Source organism: Carassius carassius, chromosome 1 (assembly GCF_963082965.1).
Source record: "Carassius carassius chromosome 1, fCarCar2.1, whole genome shotgun sequence".
In the NCBI taxonomy this organism is placed as follows: domain Eukaryota; kingdom Metazoa; phylum Chordata; class Actinopteri; order Cypriniformes; family Cyprinidae; genus Carassius; species Carassius carassius.
The window spans coordinates 46,275,998-46,303,312 of NC_081755.1; the positions used below are offsets into that span (position 1 = coordinate 46,275,998).

General features: G+C 36.6%; 1 protein-coding gene across 3 annotated transcripts; it reads left to right on the forward strand.

The window, feature by feature from the left end:
- Positions 1 to 925: 925 nt before the first annotated feature.
- LOC132152742 (zinc phosphodiesterase ELAC protein 2-like) lies at positions 926 to 18,130 on the forward strand. 3 transcript variants are annotated; one of them, XM_059561622.1, is made up of 25 exons: positions 926 to 968; positions 1,093 to 1,320; positions 2,384 to 2,434; positions 2,567 to 2,637; positions 2,842 to 2,906; positions 3,043 to 3,100; positions 4,117 to 4,185; positions 4,274 to 4,390; positions 5,193 to 5,248; positions 5,371 to 5,429; positions 5,522 to 5,594; positions 5,676 to 5,788; positions 5,860 to 5,958; positions 6,037 to 6,175; positions 7,618 to 7,703; positions 7,933 to 8,054; positions 8,408 to 8,498; positions 11,775 to 11,913; positions 12,455 to 12,493; positions 12,585 to 12,694; positions 12,832 to 12,931; positions 13,365 to 13,485; positions 14,882 to 14,960; positions 16,144 to 16,288; positions 17,435 to 18,130. In XM_059561622.1, exons 2-25 carry the CDS (start codon positions 1,142 to 1,144, stop codon positions 17,654 to 17,656), a joined length of 2,403 nt encoding a protein of 800 aa, XP_059417605.1. In that variant the 5' UTR covers positions 926 to 968; positions 1,093 to 1,141; the 3' UTR covers positions 17,657 to 18,130. The 3 variants fall into 3 exon arrangements, with proteins under 3 accessions (XP_059417605.1, XP_059417589.1, XP_059417598.1); XM_059561606.1 differs by lacking the exon at positions 926 to 968 and having other exon boundaries at positions 1,051 to 1,320; XM_059561615.1 differs by lacking the exon at positions 926 to 968 and having other exon boundaries at positions 1,051 to 1,320; positions 4,277 to 4,390.
- Positions 18,131 to 27,315: the final 9,185 nt, after the last annotated feature.

Here is a 27,315-nt window from a genome sequence, read left to right on the forward strand (position 1 = left end):
GTGTGTGTGAGAGAGAAATAAATTCAAATGAAAAATCAAACTTGTTTCTTTATTAAAATATAAAATTCATTCATTTATACATTTATCAATATTCCTGTGTGAGTGTGTGAGGGAGAAATAAATTCAAAATAACAATCAAACTTTAAAATATGAAATTCATTAATTTATACATTTATCAATATGCCATTGTTTGTGTGTGTGAGAGAGAAATAAATTCAAATGAACAATCAAACTTTTTTCTTTATTAAAATATAAAATTCATTCATTTATACATTTATCAATGTGCCATAGTCTACCATATGTCTTTGTTAAAGAGCGTAATACAAAGTCTTTCAACATGAAAGCAGAATTTTTCAATGTGTGACCGCGTCCTGTATCATAACTAAGTCTCTGCCGTTTGTAACAAACCAAACCGTGTGAAAATCCGGTAAAAACTCGGGGAGTTATGATCATTGTAGTTGAGGATACACCTTCCTCAGTAGAAATAAATGCGGCGGGCGGCGCATTGGGGACCCATCCAAGATGGCGCCGCGCTGATACGTCCGCTCCAATAGGCAGCGTCAGTCTATGAGGCGTCTACGTATATAATGTCTATGGTGGTTGGTCCTTCTGACCAGCGCTGAGAAAAGTAACGGATGTAGATAACCGCGTTCTCAATTACGTGTTACTTTTCTCAGCGCTAATCAGAATGGCCCAACCGCAGTCAAGTTTGAAAATAAAAATAACTCATTTGGATTGGTGGTTTCACATCTGAACAATCACAATGGTGAACTTTAATAGACATTTATTTTGAAAAAACGCAGTGACTAATTCAATTATATATTATATTATTATATTATATTATAAATGTAACGACTTTAATTTTCACTAACCTTGTAAATATTTATGCGCCATTCTAGCTAGTTCTATTTCTATGTGATCATGCGTCATCACCATGCGTCGGAAGCGCGTCCAGCATCAACACACATGTGAGTCCTCCAAACTGCTGTCCTGTAGCAGAACACGTCTACGGATATTAGTGATATTTGTGTTTATCGCGCAGAAGTCGCGCTGATGAGCGTGGATTATGCTCGCGCGTCTCTCTGCACTTAGAGCGCTGGGAGTGTGTGAAGAGCCTGCGCTGCAGGGATCCGTCAGACTGATGCACACTCAGTCCTCCAGGAAGAGCAGAGCTGTCCGAGACCCCCTGCGCCATGTGAAGCTGAAGGAGAGCCGCAGGCAGGGCGAGCTGCACGGGCCCTCCACCGTCTATGTGCAGGCGCTGGGCGCCGGGAGCCGAGACAACGGAGCCTCGCTGTATGTCTTCTCCGAGTATAACAGGTGCGCGCTGATCCTCACCTCACTCAGGATCACACTCACATCCGTCATATAAAACACTTTAGAACAGCCTTCACCAGGTTTAATGCATGCTTAGTTGACGTTGAGTAAAGTATGGAAATGTGTAAAGAGTTCAATGACATGTCAACTTATTTAAACAAATTATAATGTTAATTACTTAATAAATATTATACAAATGTGGGTAACTATTCGTGATAAGACTAATAACATTAAGAAACTATCACTTCATGCAATGCTAACAAACCAGTAATATATATATATATAAACAGAAGTATGCATTTACAAATAGATGATTAATAGTGCTGTCAAACGACTAATCGCATCCAAGATGTGAACATTTGTGTGTACTGTGTATATATTATGTATTTATTATGTAATCACTGAACATCTAAGTAGTATGTATACTATTTGGTATATTATTAATGAATACATAATTGAGGAAATTGATAATAAAAGGTTACTAATAAATAAACAAATATAGAACATTAAATGCTGTATAAATAAAATTAATAATAGCGCAAACATGATCACATTATTTAATGCCTGCTTATTAACAAATCAGTACTTTATAAACATGCATTATTAACGTTATATCAAAATAAAAATAATCATATCCAATCATAACGTTATATCAAAATAAATCAAACTTATGAACATGAAATGTACAATGATACTTCGAAAAAATGTACTGCTAAACTTATAAAAATGTGAGTATTTAAGTTAAGGAATGATTTTAAAGGTTTTTACAGAAGCTCAGTGCTAGCTAGTAGCTCTAAATGATATATCATTCAAGTTATTTGATTATTATTTAACTTTATTTGAATTTATAAAATCACCTACTATTTATTTTATTTCAAAACAAAACGTGAAACTCTTGACTCATTTATCTGTCTTTGCTAAAAGCATCTGCTTAATGAATATATACATTTATTTATTTGATTACAGTTCTATCTTAATATGCATGGACCACTGACTGTCTAAGCAGTATATTGTTAATGTAAGTGATTCTACGGTGTTATTAATAAAGCATGTCTTTCATATGCAGGTATCTGTTTAACTGTGGTGAAGGAACACAGAGACTGATGCAGGAACACAAGTAAGAGATAAACTTTCACTGTTTTACTCCTTGACCTCTTATAAAGATCTGATCAGAGAGCAAAACAAGCGTTTGGTGAATTGTGTCTGCATATTAAACTGCATATTGTAAAGTGTTTCTGTTTGAGTGCAGAATAAAAATTGCACGCTTGGACAACATCTTCCTCACCAGGATGAGCTGGGAGACGGTCGGCGGTTTATCAGGTCAGACTGGGACTTTATTCTGCTGCATCTGAAGCTTTTTCTGTACAACTAATGCCTCTTTCATTGCTGTTTATGAAGCCGATTGAAAACCTTTCTGTCTGATTTGCAGCTATTCACAATCCATGTTTCCTCCCATGATTAGAGACTGCGTGTGTTTGCTCGGTTCACTGTGTGACCGCTTCATTCTCTGTTTTGTGTGTGCAGGCATGATCCTGACCCTCAAAGACACTGGAGTCCCTCAGTGCGTCCTGTCAGGACCCCCGCAGCTGGTACTGTCTGTCAACACTACACATCTGCATTTAATGCAGATCTTTGTGTCTTTCTCACTACAAAAAACTCTCCAAAATCTTTGACTATTGTTAATTTTCTTGCAGTGTTTCACTGAATTGTGTTTTGTTGTCTTAGGAGAAATATTTACAAGCCATACGAGTGTTTTCAGGACAGCTGGAAGACATTAAACTTGGTAAAGCCCACCATTATCCTCTCATATGGATTACATGCAGTGCTATTACTGTTTACTAAAACAACAACTAAATCTATTATAAATCATTTTTGTTTATTGCAATAAATCTGAAATAAATAAGATGCCATATATCAGATGAAAAACGTGAACTAAGCAAACTTAAGGTAACATTAAACCTTAACTCAACTCAATGTAACTTAACTCGGCTCAGCTCAACTAAACTTAAGCTAAATTAAACTTACTTAAAATCAGCTCAACTCTTCATAAACATCTCAACTCAACTTAAATTAAACTTAGTTTAAATGAAGCTTCACTGAACTTGACTAAAATTAACTGATTTTAAATGAAACAATTCAAATCAATTTAAATTAAACTTAATTTGGTTTAAATGAAATAAACTAAGCTAAACTGAACTTGACTAAAATGAACTCAATTTAAATTTGTCTCCGCTCAACCAAACTAAACTTTAGCTAAATTAAACTTACTTAAAATCAGCTCAACTCATCATAAACATATCTCAACTCAATTTAAATTAAACTGTTTATATGAAACTTAACTGAACTTGAATAAAATGAACTAAATTTAAATTGATCTCAGCACAACTAAAATTAAATAAGCTAAAGTAAACGTACTTAAATTCAGCTCAGCCCAACTCGTCATAAACAACTCAATTTAAATGACACTTAACTAAAATTAACTCATTTTAAATAAAACAATTTAAATTTAACCTCTTTTAAATTAAACAACTTATCTCAGTTTAAACTACTCAGCATAACTTAATACAACGTACTGTAGCTCAGCTAAACTTAACTGAACTAAAATTTAACTCAATCACCCCCCCCCCCCCAAAAAAAAAGATTACACAATAAAAAGGACATAAACTTATTAAAATTAAACCAAAATTAAAATAAGTGAAACTATAAAAGCTGTCTGAAAAGGTTCATATATAAATGCTCTAATAGTGTATCAATAATACTAAAATAAGACGGATTGATTGTTTTTGTTTCTGTCTGCAGCTGTCAGACCGTATACAGAACCTCAATATAAAGATGACACGATGAGCGTCAGTCAAATTCCTCTCTTCTGTGAGTGTCACCTCGGTTTTTTTCCCTGTTTTCCACCATGAACGTTTAAAAACGTTTTTACACTGCTCTCAACTGTGAATGTTTAAAGCAGCTGAGTGTAAAGCGGAGGCCGGAGGCTGTTCTCCAGGCTCTGGACGCAGCAGCAGTCCTAACAGCCGTCAGAAGAGGGCGCTCAAGACACTGGACGATCTGGAGGAGAGTCAGGGTCACACCGCCAGCAGAAGATCAGCCAGTCCAGGCCAGACAACACACACACACACACTCCACACACTGTTGGGTCTATATGACCAAAGAAATGGACTGAAATCACTAACAGTTTCTTTTAAAAGAACAATGAACAATTTTATTTTTATTTATGTATATGTTTTATTCAAATATATGTATTCGTTTATTACTTATTTTATTTGTTTTACTATTAAATAAAATGTTATAATGATGATAAGTCAAATCATTTTGTTACAATTAATAAAAAAAAAAATAATAATAATAATTAAAATTAAAAAGTTAATTTAGTCCATTATATTGTTAGACTTTGTCCAAAGGTAAAATAATAATAATAAATGTTGCATTTGAATTACAGTATTCCAGTATGATTTTTTTATTTTGGCCATTATATTATGCTTTCATATTTTGTCTTATTAAAATGATATCTATTTTTTAATATACCGTACTACAACATTTGAAATGCATGGTTTGTGTTGATCAATTAAACACATACTTTGTCTATTATATGAATTAGGTTTTGCCCATAATAATATTAATAATAATACAATTTAAGTAATTTTTATTACACTTGAACTAGATGTATTGATACAAATTGAGTTAAATAATAATGCATTTTAACTTCATATTTCGATGATAAAAAACAAAATTGGTCTAAATTCCAGCAAAACTTTTAACAAACATCTGATTTTCTCAAAACGTTTGTATTTACATGTTTCATGTTTTTGCACTTTAAGAGAATAAGAGGCAGAGAACTCATTTATTTCTTTTTTTCCTCTCCACAGAAGGCAGGGAAAAGATTACTAGAGATTCGTCTCTCGTGGTGGCTTACGTGTGTAAGGTGAGCAGAAACGATCTCAATGTGACGCATTTCTCTGACCTCATGAGTATAAATGTGTCTTTTCACCTTTTAAGATCATACACGGTGCTCAAAACCATACTTTCTTTCTAATATTCCTTCAGTTGCACTCAAAGAAAGGGAACTTCATGGCACTGAAAGCTAAAGAGATGGGCCTGCCGGTGTAAGTGTCTGATATCTGATGGTTTCAGGACTGAACTATAACACACAAACACACGCTTTAGAGCATCACTTCTGTTTCTGCGTTCTCTGCAGAGGAACAGCAGCCATCGGGCCCATAATCGAAGCTCTGAAAGCTGGAAAAACTGTGAAGCATGATGGAAAAGAGGTGATTTTTTTTTTAGTTCTGTTGATCTGAAGAGTGTAAGATCTGCCGGTTTCCCAGCTCACCGTGCAGCGTGTGTTTCAGATCCGACCCGAGGAGCTGTGCACTCCGGCTGATCCCGGGCCTGTTTTCATAGTCGTCGACTGTCCATCAGAGGACTTCATACAGCCGCTCTGCACCAATCACGTCTTCCAAAGGTGAGCAGGTGTGTCCAGTAGAGAAACGAGGCCTGTTTCTCTCTCTGTATCTCCTGTTGTGATGTGTGCAGGTTTCAGACGGGCGGAGCGGAGGATCGTGCGGCTCTCGTGGTTCACATGACGCCGGAGTCAGTGCTGGACACGGAGGAGTACAAGAGCTGGATGGAGAGGTACAGCTGGAGAACAGCGATCTCACACTCAGATCTGATCGTGAGCTGTGTGTGTGTGATGCATCTGTCGTGTCTCAGGTTTCCCAGCAGCACTGAGCATCTGGTGATGAATGAGCAGACGTTCACGCCGCACAACACCCGCAGTCACAAACTCCAGACGCAGCTCAACCTCATCCATTCTGAGATCTTCCCTCCGCTCAAACTCTACAAGACCAAAGTACAGCACCTCACTCACTCACTCGTGCCCCTTTTATTTATTTAAGGTTTCGTTAACTATTACAGTCTCACTCATTTAATTCCATACTGTAGGCTAATTTAATATGTAATAGTGTCTGTAACAGTTAAATTCAGACCATTGTTATTTTTTTAGTGTGTGGTTTCTGATTTATTCATTTCATTTATTGTTATTATTATTATGTAGCACATTTTAATTTAACTTTTCAATGTAAAATTAAAAGGTATGTTACAGGTCAGTTTCATTTAGCTTTAGTCATTTAGTTATTTTCATTTAGTTATTTTCAGAAGAAACGTATCAATTTTATTTATTATTTGTCATTTTATTCTCATGTATTTTAATACATTTTTTAATACAATTTTGTGTTTGTTTTTTCAAAGTAAAAAAAAAAAAATGTTTTTGTCTAATTTAATATTTTTTTTTTTCTCCCAATTTGTTCATTTAATGATTTCTAATTTAATTCCATATTTAATGCATTTGTAAAACTGTATTTAATATGACAGTCTCTGTTACAGATAAGTTTGACGTATATTTTAACCATTACCAGCTGGGACATTTTAAAATTTATTATTGATCAAAGTTATATATTTACTGAAGTGGCTATTTGTCCTTATAACTTAAAACTAATAACACCTTTCTCCTTAAATGGCCACTGAGGCTACGTCATGGGTTAGGCTTTACGCATGGTTAGAGGTACCAAAAAATAAACTAATGTCCATAGCAAAAGATGAGTTCGCTGAGGTTTATTTACACACATAAGCAAGCTCACAGACATTTCCTGCTGCTTCTCTCACGCTGTGGTAAAAAACCATATGCCCTCGCAGCCCTGCTGGTTCCTCCCACCTTGACCTATTTATGCAAATTAACATAGCACCATGTGACCAATAAATGACAATGTAAATAAACAAAAAAAAATAAGCATAAAAATGCAAAATAAAGCAAGTTAACCTTTAGCAAGAAAAGAAAATAAATAAATTAAGACTATAACTTAAGCCAAAATAAACAGTGCAAAATAGCTCCAACATTTACATTTTTTTGTGCTCTTAATTTTTTTAAATTGCACTTTTTTAAAATTATTTTCTAATTTCATTTTTTTATGTTTTTATTTTATTCATTTAATATTTTATTTACATTTACTCAACTGAACTCTGCTAAATTAATGTAATATTTATTTTTAATGTAATATTAAATGGTCTCTTTTTTATGCTTATCCTTCATATACTTGATTTTTAAAAAAAAATTAATTAATTAAATTACAAAAATTAAATATATTTTTTTTCTAGTTCTCTCTCTCTCTCTCTCTCTCTCTCTCTATATATATATATATATATATATTATTTCTCCAATTAACGGTTAAGTGTTTTTACCCCCCCCCCAATCTGTAAGGAAAGATTTATTCATCATGGTGTTTGTTGTTGTTGTAGGAGCCTCCGGCTTCTCTCCGTGTTGCTAACGTCAGAGCCGAGTGTCTGATGAAGTTTCAGCTTCGGCCCAGACTGGAGTGGCAAAGGTCAGTTCAGGTCAACAGACGCTATGTAGAAGTCCAAAATTAATTGACAGTTTTATTGTGGCCCTCATTAAACTGAAACACACAAGCTTGTTGTGTAAGCTAACAGCTTGAAACAAAAATTGTGAGTTTGATCTTCAACAAACTAGTTCTCAGAAAGTTCTTATAAATGCCAGACTTGATCTTATTTGAGGAACTTTTCTCATGTGTGTGTGTGTGTGTGTGTGTGTAGAGATGCCATCCCGTCCTGCGACTCTGAGGAGTTTGTGAAGGAAGCAGCCGAAGTGCCAAAGTTTTTAGAGGAAGTGGAGGAATGCAGGAAGTTCCAGGCGGCTGCGTCCATCTCCTCGTCTGGTGAGCTTTCTACCGAATCAGAGACAGACAGAGAGAGAGAGGGATGGATGGGATGAAAGTATCGAATTAGAAGAGCAGAAAGAAAAGAACACTTCCACAGCCTGACATTTAATTTCCTCTGAGTGAAACTTTCTTCACTTCTCACTTTCACTCTGTACTGTATCTGTCTCAGATGCCTCCGATCGAAGGATATGCGTTTCTAAAGTCTGGAAAATGATCATAATAAAGGACCGCCAACAGTCTAGATGAGCTATAAAATAACTGAGCTCTCATAGTGGGTGCGTGGGCTGATTTTCTCCTGTATTTTTAGATGTTTATGATGTTTTTAATTTGTTGTTCATTATTTGGTAAAGGTGAGAAGTTTCCTGAGATTGTGTTTTTGGGCACCGGCTCCTCTCTGCCAATGAAGATCAGAAACGTCAGTGGAACTTTAGTGAACATCAGGTAATAAAAAAATAAAAATGGCAGTCAAAATGATAATTGATTAATAAATTATGTATTTTATCTGCTCCATAAAGATACGTTATTTGAATTGTTTAAATGTGTAGAAAGCTTGTTTTTAATCAACCAATCAAAATGTACACCAGGGCATGCAAATTTGGTCCATTTCATGCCCAGACAAATACTGCACTCGGGCTGCATGTAAACGTAACTCTCTGTAAAGCCACAAGGTGGCGCTTATGGAACAGCAGAATTATATGGAAGCAGATTAGTCTCAAATATAATTCACGCAAAAAACACGATTCACACATGCGTAGACAATTTCACATGCATGAAACCTAATTCACTTACACACAAAAAAATTAACGTGCGTGAAAAAAAAAATATATTCACAAAAAGTAATTCACATGTGCAAAATAAAATTATATATTTATAAAATACGTTTCACAAATGCAAAAAACAATTTGTAGATATACAACTGTGCACAAAAACCTTTGAATGTTTAAAATGTACGAGTGTCTGAATGTACGAATCGTCATTTACTACGAATCCACTCGGATTTGTGTGTGTGTGTTTTTGAGACTTTCCTTGCAGAGCTCTCTTCCCACGTGGGTCTGTCGTACTCTTTAGCCAATCAGATGCGAGCTTACCATTCAACCAATCATATCATAAGCCACTGAGTGCATTCAAGGAGCACGATTCTGCGCACCTTTAGCGCAATATGGATTAATTAAAACGGAAATTAAGCCTTTACATCAGTAATCCAGCATGGCGAATGAAGAACGGGAAGCACGGGTAAGAGTTTAGTTTATTTCATAAAAGTCTGAGTTTACACATTTTATCGTTTACACATTCAATCAAGACAGTTTTTCTAGTTAGAAAACTAGTTAGAAAAAAATACGGTTGTAACAGGACAGTTACAGTAATTATAAATTAAACTGCAATCAGGATAGTAAAAAGAAAGACCTGTAAAGACAAAAGTAACATTTTGAGAGTTGTGAAATTATAATTCTAAATAATCTTGTTTTATAAATTAATGTCTGTAAGGTCAGTGTGTACTTTCTTACAGTAATACATTTTAAAACATGTAGCCTAGTCATTGTTAACCACTACGTTGAAGCAATGTAGTTCGATCAAGATAAACAACATCACATATTTAGAAACGTTGTTTAATTTGTAACTATATATGTTATAGTGGTTCTCAACCTTTTTTTCCACTGGGCCGCACTATGGTCCAAGTCCAAGTGCAAGCGGATTGCACAGGTTCGAGTAGCAATGGGCTTCTTCACACTGCCTCCACATGTGCAATTGTGCTTTTGAAGCCTACTGACCACGCGCACCTGTCCGCGCGGTCAAAAAAAAATGGGAGGTACGCGTTCGTCCTCTCAGAGCCTCCGCACACACTCTCCCATGACAATGATTACGTCACGCCTACCAAGCGGTCCATAACGGACTCCCCACGGACGCGGAAAGTTTAACATATGGCTTAAGATGCAGTCTGTAAGACGCGCACGGGAGCATGACTTGACGCGACCTTGCAGAAAATGTGTGTTCACAAATGTAGCCTATGTTGATCCAAATATGGAAAGCACATTCGAATTTAATAATATAAGGTTCTCTCCAGAGATGTTTTGCCACATTTCTTCAATTGTTGGATGATTGCTATGTAATATATGGTGTTCCCATTTGCCTGAACTTCAAGTAAAATGCGGGGCAAACCGAAAATCCAGCACTCTCCTTCACAACTGATACTGCGACTATTATTTTTTTATACGTGTTCATTCGCTGGCATTTTTCACATTTCTCTTTTTTTCTCCCTTAAAAGCAAATTTGTCCATTATGATGCTCTATTTTACCGAACTAATGGCTGTTGATTGAATTCTGCCAAAGTGGGCGCTTGTATGTGTTCGTTAAATGAGTAATGTTATGTGAGTAGGTCTGCTCATGTCTGAAAATAATATATGAAACACAAAATAATTTAACATGAAAAAAACATTAGGCTATAGCTTATATTTCTTAAGTAAATGTTTAAATTAATGTAAAAAATAATAATAATTGTGAAACTGAAAAAAAAAATTAATTGTGTTCAGCATGGTGGGACGCATTTGAATTGGTGACGGGCCGCGGGTTTGAGATGATGCTGCTGCTAGCTCCATGGTCATTTAATAGGCCTTGCATATTGTTTCTTTTATGCTGCTGAAAATAACCGTGCTTTGTTACTGAGCCTGTGTCTGTCACTCGTCCTCTTAAAAGGGGAAGCTTGTGCTTTGTTGCATTATATTGAAACTTTGTTGATGTTCTTTGTTCATGACTCTTTATATGGCGATAAAAGACCGCTTTGTTGCGTTTTTTTTAAACTCAGACTTTTATGAAATAAACTAAACTCTTACCCGTGCTTCCCGTTCTTCATTCGCCATGCTGGATTACTGATGTAAAGGCTTAATTTCCGTTATAATTAATCCATATTGCGCAAAAGGTGTGCAGAATCGTGCTCCTTGAATGCACTCAGTGGCTTATGATATGATTGGTTGAATGGTAAGCTCGCATCTGATTGGCTAAAGAGTACGACAGACCCACGTGGGAAGAGAGCTCTGCAAGGAAAGTCTCAAAAACACACACACACAAATCCGAGTGGATTCGTAGTAAATGACGATTCGTACATTCAGACACTCGTACATTTTAAACATTCAAAGGTTTTTGTGCACAGTTGTATATCTACAAATAGTTTTTTTGCATTTGTGAAATGTATTTTATAAATATATAATTTTATTTTGCGCTTGTGAATTGCTTTTTGTGAATATTTTTTTTTTCACGCACGTGAATTTTTTTTGTGTGTACGTGAATTAGGTTTCATGCATGTGAAATTGTCTACGCATGTGTGAATCGTTTTTTTTGCGTGAATTATATTTGAGACTAATCTGCTTCTATAGAATTACAGCTGTTTTCCTGTAACCTCTGTGGACAAAGCAGAATCGTGATTCATTTGTATTATTCCCTTAGCACTCTTTTAAAACCTCACCGCTTTTCTTCCCCCCCGGTTTTCACACAAAACGTTGTACTCTGCGTACTGTGCGCACATGAGATTGCGCTTTATAATGGACAGTATTTATTAATCCTCAGTTGTTCAAATTGCAGTAATCAAATATGGTTTAATGATAGTTAAAATATGAAACGGTAATCCTATCCGTGGGGAATTTTATCTTGATTTATGGTCAAACCGTGAATGGTTACAGCCCTATAATGGAGTGAAGTATGCCTAAACATGTCTCTGCTCCTCAGCTCATCTCAGTCGCTGCTGCTGGATTGTGGCGAGGGAACGTTTGGCCAGTTGTGTCGTCATTACGGCGATTATGTGGACGAGATCCTCTCCAGACTCTCCACTGTCTTTGTGTCACACCTCCACGCAGATCATCACACGGTAGGAGCCTCACAAACACACCTGACAAGATAATGTGCAATGAGGTGATTATACATGCAGTAAACCAGATTATGTGACTATACATTATCCCAAATAAAGTTTAGTGTCATTATGCTTAAATAGTTAATGACAGAATCAACCAGTCTGAATCATAGAGCTGTGTGATAAATCCTTCATAATACATTAAGCCTCAAGAAATTGTGGTTTACAGTGACTTTATAAAAGCTAAGGGGCGTTAGGCATGACACGGTTAGGTTTCACAAAATAAAACCGAGCAAATAAAGTGTAATGATAATAAAACCATTATTCTTCCTCCAAACAATGTAGTTCCTCAGAAACGGTTGCGGTTGCAACAAATTGTTTGCCGAGCAACACACAAACGTAAACACAGGTGTATGTTTGGAGAGTAATTTACAACAGCTTTGAACATCTCAGCGAATCAGAATCAAGGACCAGAGCTACTCGATTTATAATAATAATCTAGAGTGTTATTTTTTGCTCTGCTGACTGTTGATTGCTGTATGTTTTGTTGTTCACACAGGGTTTGATTCAGTTATTATTGGAGCGAGAGCGAGCTCTGGTATGCATACATCTATTTGCATATACATTTCATTATTTCTTGATTATGCGTATGGATTATTTCTCTGATCATGGCGTCTTGTGTGATGCAGAACAGTCTAGGTAAAGCGTTCAGTCCCGTGTACCTGATCGCTCCTGTGCAGATCATGACGTGGTTGAACCAGTATCATGATCACTGCCAGCAGATACTCAGCCACATCAAGTACGAGAGAAAAATTACCTTCTATCTTTATCTTTATTTTCTAGCATTCTGTGAGAACATAGAGTTCTTACAACTGAGAGTAAATGAAGTTGGTCCTAGACACTTGCACTTTTCACATTTGTTTGTAATCGTTCCAGTATTATCCCATCAAAGTTTTTGTGTGATGACGCAGAGATCCCCAAAGTCAAGACCAAATCTTTAATTCAGGGTGTTCTGAAGAAGAATGACCTGGTCAAGGTCTGTATGATTTTATACACACACACACACACACAGATATATATATATATATATATGTATGTATGTATGTGTATATATATATATATGTATATATGTGTTATTATCATGATATCTGTTGCTCTGAAAGTATTTATTTTATATTATCAACCAGGCTTTCAGCCAAACATGTGAATTGGAAAATGTTTAATGCAAAAAGAAACATAAAAAAGTAGCTGTACTTTAATCAGATATCTATTGCCATATTCACTCAGAGAAGCAATAAATTTTTTAGTTTTTGTTCCTGTTATATTAAAAACAAAATATTATTCGTAAATCTTTTAAATATCTGATAGCATGCCCTTCAGATTACTGTCTGTCCGTACTGAATGAAGAGTGCATGAGCATGTTGTGATCTATCGCTTCTGAAACCTCTCGTTCTGTCTTGATTGTGTAGTTTCAGACGTGTTATGTTCGTCACTGTAAGAACGCGTTCGCCTGCAGCTTGACGCATCAGTCTGGCTGGCAGCTCGTGTTCTCTGGAGACACCATGCCCTGCGATGCTGTCGTTAATATGGGTAAAACACACACACTATGACCACTCATGCTTTTGTACACGTGTACTGTACATAGTTGAAAGGGTAAAACTGGCTAAAAGTTGCCTTTCAGATGTTATAGTTTTTCGACCATATGCAGTGATGCTTTAACCTTTGAGTTAATAAAGGTTAATTTTATTTTCCTCATTCATGAAATTATAACCAAAATATATATTTTAATAAAAGCTGTTACACTTTTTAATTTAGGAAATGTCTAACATTACTTAACTACATTAGTTATTGTGAATTGTAAATAAAAATACTTCTAAAGCATTTATCGATCTTTTTTTAATTTATTACTTTCAGCATTTACTAATATTCTATTAACATTCAGTAATATGCCGTTAAAATCAAAAGTCGTATCTTTTCATTTTAATTAATCCTAAATTATCATGAACTAGCAATTTGATATGAAATAAAAACGGACAAATGCAACCAAACATTAAAATAACCAATTCACAATTTTAATAAAATCTGTAAGTGTGTCTTAGTGATACTAAAATAACACAAACAATACTCTAAATTCAATGTTTCACTCGTTGTTAGTTAAAACATTAACCAATGTTAACCAATAGGGCTTTACTTGAAAGCGTTACCTAAATAATTTCTCATTATTTTGCAATAAATTGAATGAGAATTTTGCCTTGTCCGAATAGCTACACTTGCGATCTTTGCACTTGACCTATCTAAATCTCTCTCTATTGATTATGAGGTGAAATGGGAGACAGCAAATGCTCTTGACAGGATAATTCAACCCAAACACTCTCAAACTCTCACTCATTCATTCATTCATTCATTCATTTAAGATGAGAATTTTTTTTCCTTGCTGTAAGATTTATAGTTGCATATTTCCAGTCTGAACTTTCGGACAAACTAAACGTTGTCTATTGCCACAGAGAGTTTTGCCTCAAAATATTCAGAACCTGGTCATTAAAGGCCCATCAGGAAAGAGAGAGTCTGTAATTGTTCCTGAATCTCTATAGTGACTCACGGATCGATACGAATGAAGCCTGCGTTTAAATGCTGCTTCCCGTCTTTATCAGCAACGTAATCGATCACTCCATTGCTGTTCTCCTAGTCACAGAAACCTCTTTAATGGCTCCTGAGGGAGTCCAGCGGTGATGGAGTGCATTCAGCCTGAACCGAGCTCCCCTCCTGAATCCGGAGATGGTTCGGTCCGCTCGTCTCATTAGGAAAGGCCTTTGTTGTCTCTGTTCTGGTGATGGATTTCTAGAAACAGAGTGTGCACTGGTGTGTGTTTTACAATGGGGGGAAAGAGGGAACAGCATGTCAGCTGTAATTTATCTGTGTGTGTGTGTGTGTGTGTGTGTGTGTGTGTGGTGGGGGGAGTTTAATTCATCTCTTGGTTTGCTCTCAGGCAAGAATGCAACACTTTTGATTCATGAAGCCACACTGGAGGACGGGATGGAAGAAGAAGCATGTGAGAAGAGACACAGGTACATGAACACAGGGTCAATAACAGGGTCACAACAAGTGTTTTAATTAAGTTTTCTTGTAGTGTTTGTCAAGTGGCCTTTATATATGCAGCGCTTTATACAATACAGATTGTTTAAAAGCAGCTTCACAGTATTTAATAGTAAAATAACAGAACCAATAGTGCAAACTTTAAAAATTAGGCAAATTTTAATTGTTAAAAGGAATAAATTGCATCTTAAAATATATTCAAGTAGAAAGCAGTTCTTTTGAACTGTAATAATATTTCTCAGTATACATTTGTATTGTATTTTTATCAAATTAATGCAGCCGTGGTGAGCAGTAGAGATATCTTAAAAAAAGAAAAGAAAAAATCTTACCACCCTTGACCTTTTGAGCTCTAATTCACATATAAAATAAGTAATTAATTGTGGCACAATTTCCATCAACATCTAATGCAATGAATGCATTTCATCAGCATGAGTTCTCCTCCATAAATCATGCAATAGTTAATCAACAGCTCTTATCAGACAGCTCATGTCTTGAGTGAAGAGATTGTATTGGCTATTTACGAACTAACAAAACAAACAAGATGCAGCAACCACCTTTTGATTTGGGAGCTAAAAAATCGCCCTCAATTGTAGGCAGAGGGAGAAAATCTGCATTGAAAGTGGTCAGCTTTCCCAGTGGATAATGTGCTTCCTGATGGAGGACTCATTTCTAGCGGGTCTCTCTTGAAGTTGTGGGATTCTCCTCTCAGATGAGCATTGATTTGGGTTTCTTGTCGTCTGCTGGAGTTCTCAGGCGCTGGGTCTATGAATGAACTGCTCTGTGTCTCACACTGCGGCTCTTTCCAATTTGAGAGCTGAATAACGCTGAGAGCTTCTGAGCGAAATCGATTGGAGATTTTGTGGGGGATTCATTTGGGTTTCAGTGAGGAATTGATTGCCTGAGAGTGTGGAGAGCGTCTTCCAGATAGCTGAAGGATCGGTTTAGCTTTATCAGCTGAAACTCACAAATGTACAGGTCTGTGTTGTAGGCTTTGTAGAAAACAGATCCTACTTCAGCCCTTGAACATGAGAAATGGTTGAGGAAAACAGATTAATACTGCAGCACAGCATTCCCAGATGTTCATGTTAAGCCTCAGGTTTAGGGTTTGAATTGTGATTTTGTCAGTGATTTGTTTGTATCTGAAACTCTTTCCAGCACCACGTCTCAGGCTATCGGCGTTGGGATGAAGATGAACGCGGAGTTCATCGTGTTGAACCACTTCAGTCAGAGGTACGCCAAGATCCCTCTCTTCAGTGACGACTTCAACGGCAAAGTGGGGATCTCCTTCGACCACATGAGGGTGAGGAGGATATTCTCACATAAAACTCACAAATAATTATTTCTATCTTAAATAAACTATGCATCCTTTCGTATGTACTTCTTCAGTTTCTTCATTACTTGCATCTTTCCACACTTCCTTAATTCATTCCTTAGGTATTTCCCTATTAACTTTCGGTTACACTTTATTTTAAGGTGTCCTTGTTACAGTAATATTAAATAACTAAGTGTACTCATTATGTGGTTAGCATTAGGGTTTGGGTTATTTGCATGTAATTATGCATATTTTATTATTATTTTTATAATATTAATTACATGTCAAATGTGTAACAAGGACACCTTAAAAAATATACATCCTTAATGTTTTTCCTTAATTACTTCCATCCATCCTTTATTCCTTCCTATACTCCTCCATACATCCATCCTTAGTTATTTCCTTCCTTGCTTTTTCTCAGTAACTCATTACTTGCATCCTCCTTTGCTTTATTCCTTAGTTATTTCCTTTTACTTGCATACTTCTTACCTTCCTTATTTACTTCCTGCAGTACTTCCATCCATCTTTCGTTCCTTCCCTATTATCCTTAGTTATTTTCCTCCTAATATTTCCTTCCTTCCTTGTCATTTTTTTGTTACTTCCTCCATTACTTATATCCTTTCTTGCTTTCTTCCTCCTTTATTTCTTTATTTAACTCCATCCATCCTTCCTTCCATCCTATTTTAACTTCCTTAGTTACTTCCTGAAATACTTCCATCCTTTTTTCCATCCTTTGAAATGTTCCTCCTTACTTATATCCGTAGTTGTTTCCTTCCTTGCATCCTTCTTTTCTCAGTTGCTTCCTCTAATACTTATATCCTTCCTTGCTTATCGTTCCACCCTTAGTTATTTTCCTCCTCTCTTCCTTCCTTAGTTACTTCCTTAATGACTTTCATGCTTTGTTCCTGCCATACTTCCTTATGTTCCTCATTTCCATCCGTTATTTAATTCCTTACTTCCTAAATTACATTCTTACAACATCTCTTACTTAAATAATGCCTTCTTTATTTATTTCCTTCAGTCCTTCCCTTTATTTCTTTTTCGTTCTCACCTCACTTTCGTAGTTCAAAAGTTCTTTAAGCATTCATAATCAAATGTGAAGTGATGTGATATGCTATTTTCTTGTCCTTACAGATCCGATTTGGAGATTTCCCGATGCTTCCACGGCTCATTCGGCCTCTGAAGGCATTGTTTGCAGAGGAGATTGAAGAGATGGAGGAGAGGAGAGAAAGGAGAGAGATGAAGAAGACCGCTGAGCCTTCATCTAATGGAGAGTCTGGAACGAGCAAAGGTGCCAAGAGAGAGCAAGATGACCTCCACCAGGAAGCAGTCATCAAACGACTTAAGACGAACTGACGGGAAACCAATCAGGGTGAAGGTTAGACCAGCCCAACTAATCAGAAGGCAGGCTTGGGAAAAACTGAACCAATGGGTTATGATCTTAAAATGTACATCACAAGGTTCATGTTGGGTAGAAGTCTGCAGAGTCAAACTGGAAAGAGTGAGATTAAAGCAGCTGGAGATGAATCTGAGTTTCAAGCCAAATCTGAAATACAGCATATTGGTTCCTGGCTGGGATCAGATCTGGAGTCAGTCCCGCTGTGATCGATTTGATTAAAGCTGCAGGTTTGACTGAAGTGATAGTGGGAAAGTACACTACCTTAAACCTTTGAACGTTTGCTATGCTATGTGTTCAGCCCTCCAGCCTCTTTAAACCTGAAACAGAAACATTTCAGAACTGAAAGAAGACGTTAAGTTTGGAATTTTTATTTGGGAGTGATGCAGCTTTTCAGTTTAGTTTGAATCAAGTAGGTGTTTGTGTGTGTGTGTGTGTGTGTGTGTGTGTGTGTGTGTGAGTAAACTGAATGCAGTGGTGTATTAAATAGCACTAGTAAATTTCTGAATGAAATATTTTATTATATGTTTATGAATTGGCTGATCAGATTAGGCTTTTCTAATTATTTTAAGGAAATAAACATAAACCTGGATAACTGTTTGTCATTATTGTAATTATTTTCAGTCCCCTTTGCCCAATTTTATTAAAACTGCCTGTGCAAACACTACTTTGTTTATCTTCAGGAAAAAAAACAAGCATTGTTACTTGCATAATGTGTGTATAAATAAAAGATTTTTAGACTATATATAGAATATAAATGTTGTTATAACAATGTTTCTGCATTTGAAATATTGCATAAAATATTGTTTTAATGCATTTATAATGCATATTGTTTGGTTTTACATAAAAGCGTATGAAATTTATGTTGGAAATGGACTTGCTTATGTACCAGGATATGTTAGTTGTAGAAATAACTGCGAATCAAGCTACAGACCACTTGTTTATAGAAGATTTTAAATTGTGTATTAAACATGACACAACTGATGTTTCAGATTTAAAACCGCTAAAAAAGGAAGGCTGAGGAGAAAAAAAATGTGCTGTCAGTTGTAGAACGTTCATACAAAATGGATGAAAGTATCATCAGAGTAAAGATGTACTCTTTCACCACACGAAATAGTTTTTGCAATGCATTTTTACTTTGATGATGTAACATAAGTTCAAAAATTAGGTCGGGATGATATTTTTTACCATCCCCTCAATTCACAGTGCATAAAAACTATGTATTATGAATTGATAACATCAGCCAAAAGTCCTTTCAAAGGCAGAGTAAGTTATAAAATTATGTTTTAAATAATGTTGATCGATAAATAAATAAGAGCAAAAACCTTTGAGACAGATGCTAGGCCTTATGCTTTTGTTTAATTGTAACCGAGACGAAGACGGCATCATTTTTTTCTTCAATGGGAACTGATGAAGCTGTCGCTGAAGTAGATTGTGCAGTCAGCTAACAAAGCCTTTGATTTAACATCACGTCTCTGGGTCTGATGGTTACTCTTTCATTAAGTGTTTCCCAACGGGAAAAGATGTTTGCTTTGCCATTTGTGTACATGTCGAACCCCATCTTGACATCTAATCAAATTTCGCCTCTGAAAAATAAACTGATGTGATATAGCTCAGAGACATGAAAAATTAAACGATGTCTGTGGCATCTGTCTGACACTGGTATCAATTTATTACACAGAACCGGAATGTTTCTGATCTTGTCGATGGCACTGCATCCTGCTGTTCGCTGCTACGCTCGCAGAGCGGTTTTGATCAAATATTCATCATAGCGTTCAAATAAAGTGTGGTTTGCTGTGAATATAATTACAGTGGGATTTATCTACATATATCAAGCATCTGATAGATTTGAAGTAAAACAAAAAGTTTATTTTATTGAAAAAGAAAATCACTTATAAAAGACTAGCCTAATGCTAGCACTCTCTGAGGTGATCTGGTGTTGTTAATTTCAAAAAATGTATTTTGGACTCCATGTGCAAACTCATTCTTGTGAACAAATCTATCAAATATTCTCTTAGCTCTTTTAGTTTGAATTCTGACAGGAATGTTCTGGATTCAAAACAAGTTCTGTCTACATTAGGTCATCTAGACTGTGGCGTCCATGTGGGGCAAGACTATTCGGCAAGTTAAAAGCATCAGAAACCAAATATTTTAGCACAGATTGGAGGCCCATTCAAAAAGGAAAACATGCCATCAACTGATGAATTAAAAAAAAATCATCATATGGTTTAAAAAAACATTTTTAACACAGATAGGCCTTGGTGGATTTATGTTTATGTATTTCATTATTTTTGCAAATAATATGTGAAATGTACAGGTTTTAATAGTTTTACATGGTTTTGTTTAAGTTAAACTTTAAAATTAGTTAAATGAATAACTTCTAATTAATGTACAGTATACCTACGTCCCACTCCCAATTAAACCCCTCGGTCTTCCGTTGGAAAGGCGCTGTCCTCGCCAACGGTTCGTTTACGTTAAGCGCGCGCAGCAGTTCTGTCAGTAACGGCAGCGCGCGCTTTTAAATAAGATGCTCGATTGGCGGCAAATGTTACGATCGTGTCATAGCTGGGAAAGAAATGCTCTGAAAATGATTCCAATAATATCTTGTTTGGAATCACTCTTTAGAATAAGAGTGAAAACTTTATGGTAATCTTTCTCTCTTTTTTTTCTTCGTCTTATTATTAACCTCTGCGTTTATTCCTTATTAATTCCTCAGGAACATATTCTTCACTCTGAGCCACAGCCTCATTTTGCAATTTTTTTGTTCGTAGTCAATTGTCTGGATGCATTTCTGTTGTCCGCCACTGGAGGCCGATCTTTCGTCAGGAATTACACTGACTGTTTCCCACTGAAAGAATGAAGAAGCAATTATTGACGAACTAAATACTTAATGAAGATGATGAGGTCAGGTCTTTGTTTATACATTATGTAGTCTAAAAACTTATCAAAACCCGACTGGACCAATAGTAGTACATCCTGTGAAGGTTTAAAAAATAGTTGGTGACTTGTTTAAGACAAGCACTCTTTCCTTGTGAACTGACTCTGCTAACAGGACAGATGTCACTGTGGTCCAAAAGAACATTCTTCTCTTCTGGTAAGTGTAACAGATGCTTTTATTTATAGAGACAGTCTCCCTGGAAAAATCTCAGGTTTCATCCTGAAGAAAATCCAGTTCTGGGCCAGAAAAATAGGCTCCACACTGTCCCTCTAAACCTGCTGATCTCATGTCAAGAACCTCTCTGACTTCAGCACACCATTTTGTTTGAAAAGAGATATCCGTGTTTAGTTTCAACACAACAGTGATGCATTTAGTTAAAAATATATCCGTGTGTCCAGCTGCAGTTCTTCCACATTTTATGTTATGTCTTCTTTCATCCAGGAAGTGTTGTGGTATGCTGTGATTTCTGTATTTTATTTATTTTACAGGGGGACACAACCCCATCATCTAAGTCCCTTGAGTGAGCAGTGTGTTGTTCATATAAAAGCATATGCGTGTAGCCTCTGCTGTGATGCAGCTCTTTTTTTTTTTAAGCAGGTGTGTTTTCTCAGCATCTCTCTTTACAGTAGATATTTGTGGAAGTGGGTTTGGCCCCTGAAGGGATCCTTTATGAAGCTCAGCTATCCCCTGCTCAGATTTTGCTCTTTCATCACTCATTAGACTGAATGGAGTTCTGTTATGTTTCGTTTCAAAGCTATCAAGTATCAACTTTGTCTCAGATTTATTTTAAGCTTCCTTCAGAGAAACTGAGATATCATTGAGTTACTTGTTGTCATATACAGTAAAACACAGAAATGTAAAATTTATGTGGAGCAGCTCAGATCTTTTGATCTTGGGAAAAAAAAATCTGAGGTCATATTTTGAGATCTTTGAGTTTTAATTGTAGACCGGCTAATCTGAGCACAGTTTGAGATCTTGTTAATGTACAGGTGCATCTCAATAAATTATAATGTTGTGGAAAAGTTAATTTATTTCTGTAATTCAACTCAAATTATGAAACTTGTATATTAAATAAATTAAATGCACACATACTGAAGTAGTTTAAGTCTTTGGTTCTTTTAATTGTGATGATTTTGGCTCACATTTAACAAAAACCCACCGATTCACTATCTCAACCAATTAGAATATGGTGACATGCCAATCAGCTAATAAACTCAAAACATCTGCAAAGGTTTCCTGAGCCTTCAAGATGGTCTCTCAGTTTGGTGCACTAGGCTACACAATCATGGGGAAGACTGCTGATCTGACAGTTGTCCAGAAGACAATCATTGACGTCCATCACAAGGAGGGTAAGCCACAAACATTAATTGCCAAAGAAGCTGTCTGTTCACAGAGTGCTGTATCCAAGCATGTTAACAGAAAGTTGAGTGGAAGGAAAAAGTGTGGAAGAAAAAGATGCACAAACAACCGAGAAAACCACAGCCTTATGAGGATTGTCAAGTAAAGTCAATTCAAGAATTTGAGTGAACTCCACAAGGAATGGACTGAGGCTGGGGTCAAGGCCTACAGACGTGTTAAGGATTTCGGCTACAGTTGTCGTATTCCTCTTGTTAAGCCTTTACTAAAGTTTTACCAATGTTCTTTGAGAGAAACATTCCTCTAAATAATTATTTACTGAAAAATTCTTCTGAGAACCAAAAATGGTTCTTCTGTGGCATTGTTATGAAAGCCCACTTTTGGAATCTTTATTTTTAAAAGTAATAGAAGAAACAACTGAGATGTTAAAGCAATTTCATGTGTGATTTGCTTTACTTTGAGTTACACAAGCATTCAGGCAGGCAGGTAAAAGAGTCTGGGGCTTACCCAATTGACTCCATTGTGTGAAATTTGTTTCATACTTCAGGTGATTATAGAGTTCTTCTAAAACCTGTCAGACATTGTCTGCTCACCTCGGTTCTGTCTCTCCCCCTCAGCATGCATTTGAGTGGGCACTGATGTGGACAGAGTGTGATTACACCAGAGATCATCGCCTAATTCCACAGCACTTCAGCTCACCTGGACAGGCCGGTAATTGCTGGTAGACTCCAAAACTACATGACCTGCCCGTCAGATACTGATCAGCGTCAAACTCGAGACACGTCACACCTCTGTTCGCTGGTATCTCATGTCTTGTTCCTTGAGAAAAGATTCATCACAGAAGAGAGAGAGAGAGAGTGATGCCAATGCAGGCAGGTCTTTGATAGCTCAGCAACTACGTGAAAATTGCCTTCTCGGAGGTTTAAAGCTGCAGGTGTCTGACTCCGGCATGCATTGCGTTACAGGCGGCACAATGGTAGACATTAGTATTCAGGATGGTTGGTGGTTGGCTCCATTGTTCCCGCAGCAGGCATGTTTGTATTAGCAGACTGTCGAGAAGCAAACCTCATCTCTGGGGAGCGAGTCGAGACCAGATGTCCTGTTGGTGCTGCATGTGAAATCAGCCCCGTTCTGCTCCGGATCACAGTGTTTGGATCTGCTCGAAGTCTCAGTGCAGAAATGACCTGCATCTCCAGACAGAAAAACTGACAGCTGAGAAAGAGCTTAGGATGTGCTTGATGTTTCTGCCCTGAACAGCCAGCAACGAGGCTCAGAGTCTCTATTATGTGAACATAAAGGCTATCTATCTGTCTGCTTTTTTTTTCATTCATTATATCTAGCTAGCTAGTGCTGTCCGATGATTAATTGCATCCAAAATATGTTTTTGTTTTCATAATATGTGTGTATACAGTGTATATATATTATGCATATAAATACGCATACATTATATATTTTGAAAATATTTCTGTGTATACATTTATATTAATATAACTGATATTATATATAAATATGCTAAACTTATAAATCTGATTTTTCTTAAATGTATACATGCATGTGAATTTATATAAATAATAAATTTACACAATGCACGTTATGTAAACAAAAACCTTTATTTTGGATGAGATTAATCGTTTGACAGCACTAATTGTGTCTATTATAATCTCTATCCATTCTTTCTGTCTCTATCTATCAGCCACTGTATCTATTACTCTATCGCAGCTGTTCTAACTGTAAGAAAAACAAAAAATGCAAGGCTTTAAAAAAAAAGACTAACTTTGCTTTTCTTTCTTTAAAATTAGTTACATTAATTTCTTTGAACTCTTTGACTTGTTTCCTTGATTTCAAATTGGAATTGCAATTCCGCATCCCATTTGCAACCTCAGTACAAATTCAATTCAAATTCAGCGGTTGAGTTGGATTGTAAAAGGCATTCTCAGTTCGAAATTAAATGCCACAACCCTGATGTTTATAAAAGCTACCTGAATAAAAACACATCAGACACTTGAATGTACTCTGTTGCTCCCTTGAGTACTGAGGTTTGATACCAACCCAGCAACACAAAAACATGTTAATATAGGTCCAGCAAGGCTACATGCTTGCAGTGCATTAGCCAAATATTTGTATTTCTACATTTGCATACTTATGTAGAGTGTATCTGTGAATCAATCCCTAATTTAAACCCCAGACGTCAGACAGGGACGCATATTAAAAAATCTAGTTTTCATGAAACTATTTTTAAAATACCAGACTGCCTAGAGAGAACAGTCAATACATGCAGTGCGTCCATGATTCCCTAAAGAGCACTGGCTCTGAACTGAACCATGGATCCCTGCATGTTTCAAGAGAAAATAACTCAAAGCAAAACATTTTTGCTAAACACCAGTGGACTCGTCTTTTGGAAAAGCTATGAAAAGGACTGCCAAGTAAAGAATTGGGAGTCTTGCTGCATCACTATTTCCATATGTCGAAGTATGTACTTCACTGCCTGGAGACGGAGAAGTACATACTTTTTAGTACCCTGTTTTTTTATTTTATTATTATTATATGCCAGAATGGTCCAGTCTGTTGAATTTTAGAGGGGTTTTAGGCACTTTGCTGACCAACTAAACCAACTAAAAAAAAATGAGAAAAGCCTGGCCAATTTAGGAGACCAGCTAAGACTTTCAAACCACCCTTTTTGCTGGTTTTATTTCACTTTGGTATAAGCATGCAAGTGCAAATATCTTTGCACTTTTGAAATCCTGTTCTCAATGCACTAATTTGAGATGCACTGATCTGAATCTCACATACCACTGTTTATAATACAGATACTTTACTCGTTGTGTTTTTTAACTACACAGGTCTGAAGTCAATGTTCTGCCGTGTTGATCATGGACTGACATTAAACCATCTCAAGCTGTAGATCTCTAATTTAAACAATCTTTTGCAGGCTCAGAAACTTTGGCTAATCCTCCGCTCGTTACCGAGAGAGCCGTGTTTTATATTGGTTCTGTCTCACTGGTTTGCTTCATCAGCGTTTCAGGGCTCCACTGAGACACGTTCCTCTCGGTCTCTCTGAAATAATTGCTTTCAAGCACACCGTTTTGTTTAACAGAGAGTGCAAGAAATCCAGACTTTAAAACCCTTAACCCTCATGATGGAAAACATACTATGTGCCGTGCTTTAGTTAAGCATTGTCAATTACACTCTTTTCTTGCGTTCAAATGAAGTCATACTCTTGCAAGTCAGTTATCTTAGTTTAATTAGTGGAATTTGCCAAGTCAGTCGCTAGTACTATTGTTCATACTTGATGTACTGTAGGAGTGTCATTCAACTACTAATACCAAAAAGCAAAGTTGTTTATGTGGTGTGAGTACCACTGATTTTTGTCATTTGTCGCAGTCTGATGACCCGTATGAATTGGAGGACGTGATCCGTATTGCTTCAGTTTCTCACTTTGAAAATGAGTGATAACTAGCCTTTAGCAAACCACTTGTGTTACTTTCTCTCTCTGTCTTCATGTTTTTCCTCTGAACTCCAAGAAGACAGGATTACACGTTTTATTCCCTTTGAGAAGGCCAAGTCGTTGGAGGAATACAGTTGGTAAAAGTTAGAATTTAACTTAGAATAATGAAAATGTGTATATCTTAATAGCTGCAGAATTGTTGAATTCTAAAGTCTGATAACGTAGTTTCAAGAGGTGCAAGAAACGAGGGAGATAATGAAAGAAAAGCGAGTGGAAGGTTAATAAAAAGCGTCTCATAATGGCGGATGAGCGTGTGTGGGTGAGAAAGGTCAATGTTCAATTTTATTATGAAAATTATGACTTTCTGTGGCTCCATGCCAATGATAATGTGTGTGCGTATGTGTGGCAAAGGTTCGTTTTTATGAAACGCAATATTCTCAGAGCTGAGAGCTAACAGTAAAACAGCTTGAGTTTCAATGACATTGATTTGTCAGAATCGATGATATCCCGCTATTGTCGGCTCACTGCGATCTCTCACTGCCCTTCACAACAGCAGTGCTACTCAAAAACAGCAATGTTGATTTTAAACTCTTCAATAATGCATCGCGTCGGTGTTTGACTCATCGTAGCACATTGGTTAACTTCAGTACTAACAGCATTGTGACTCCCTCATCTCTCCCAGTTACAAAACTTTTTACCGTGGCTAATAATTGGCAGCATTTATGTCTCTTGTGTTTCTTCAGAGCGGCACCAGAGCATCTGGTCATGCATCACTGCATGAGTGAAAAGTTTGTAAAAATTAAGGCCAGTGTACCATATTATGTGCTTTAACAGTATTTTAAATCTGCCATTTTTGTAGGGATGAATAAAATGTTGCCTACTGGTAATTTTCTGCTATGTTGGACATCCTTATTACAGACTATTTTGTGTAAAAGAGTGAAACTCTCCAGTGCATCCACACTCTAAAAACCCTTTTAAAAAATACATTACACGGACATTACATAACATAATATACTAATTCAATACTAACCCAGATAACACACGTACATCTGTAAGATGTCTGTTAAAGATTACTTTGTCACAATTTTCAACATGTGTTTGCATTTTGAATTTTGTACTGCAGTTATTTACACCTATTCTATTGTCATTATTACTAATTTCTGTTATTATCTCAACTTCTCAAAAGATCCTAAAGACAGAAAGGGTTTTAGCATCAAGGTCATTCCTCACTGTTTTCCACAAACTAAAACAAACCTCTGGCTTTCAGGCCAACCTGCATTTCAGTAAACACCGGGATGTACACCGATCCCAGCAGAGAACCGATCATTATTTGTGCTGTTTTCCTTCAGTTTAGTTTGAATAGTTTAGAGTCAGGCAGTGAACTTGTGGCCTTCAGCTGCAGAGCAATCTCCACCCTCAGACACCAGTGAAATAACAAATAAGGTTTCCAAACATTGACAAAACCCCTGCTGAATTTTCTACATTTTGTTTTGTAATTTACATGAACCGATTGCGATAGCAGCGGTCTTGTTTGCTGGTTCACTTTTGGGAAGTCTCTTACAAATCAGTGTCTTTTGTTTGCCTGTGTTCTCCGGTCCTCCAGGTCCTCATTTTCCGGGGGAACATTTGTGGCGAAGGAAAGTGTTTTGTCTGTCAGAGTTAGCGGTTTGTTCGTCTATTGTTCAGACTGAATGAAACAGCTTTCTGCTCGTTTGGGCTGCAGAGTTTCTCAGTGAGGACGAAATGAGATTTTGCAAAGTCATCTTTCCTAGGCACATTCTTCCAATGTGTTTCAGTAGCTAAAAAAAAAACCTCTCCGTTCTTTCTACCGAGTAATGAAATCAGTCCAAATAAATGCGTGGCCATTTCGGAGATTAGAT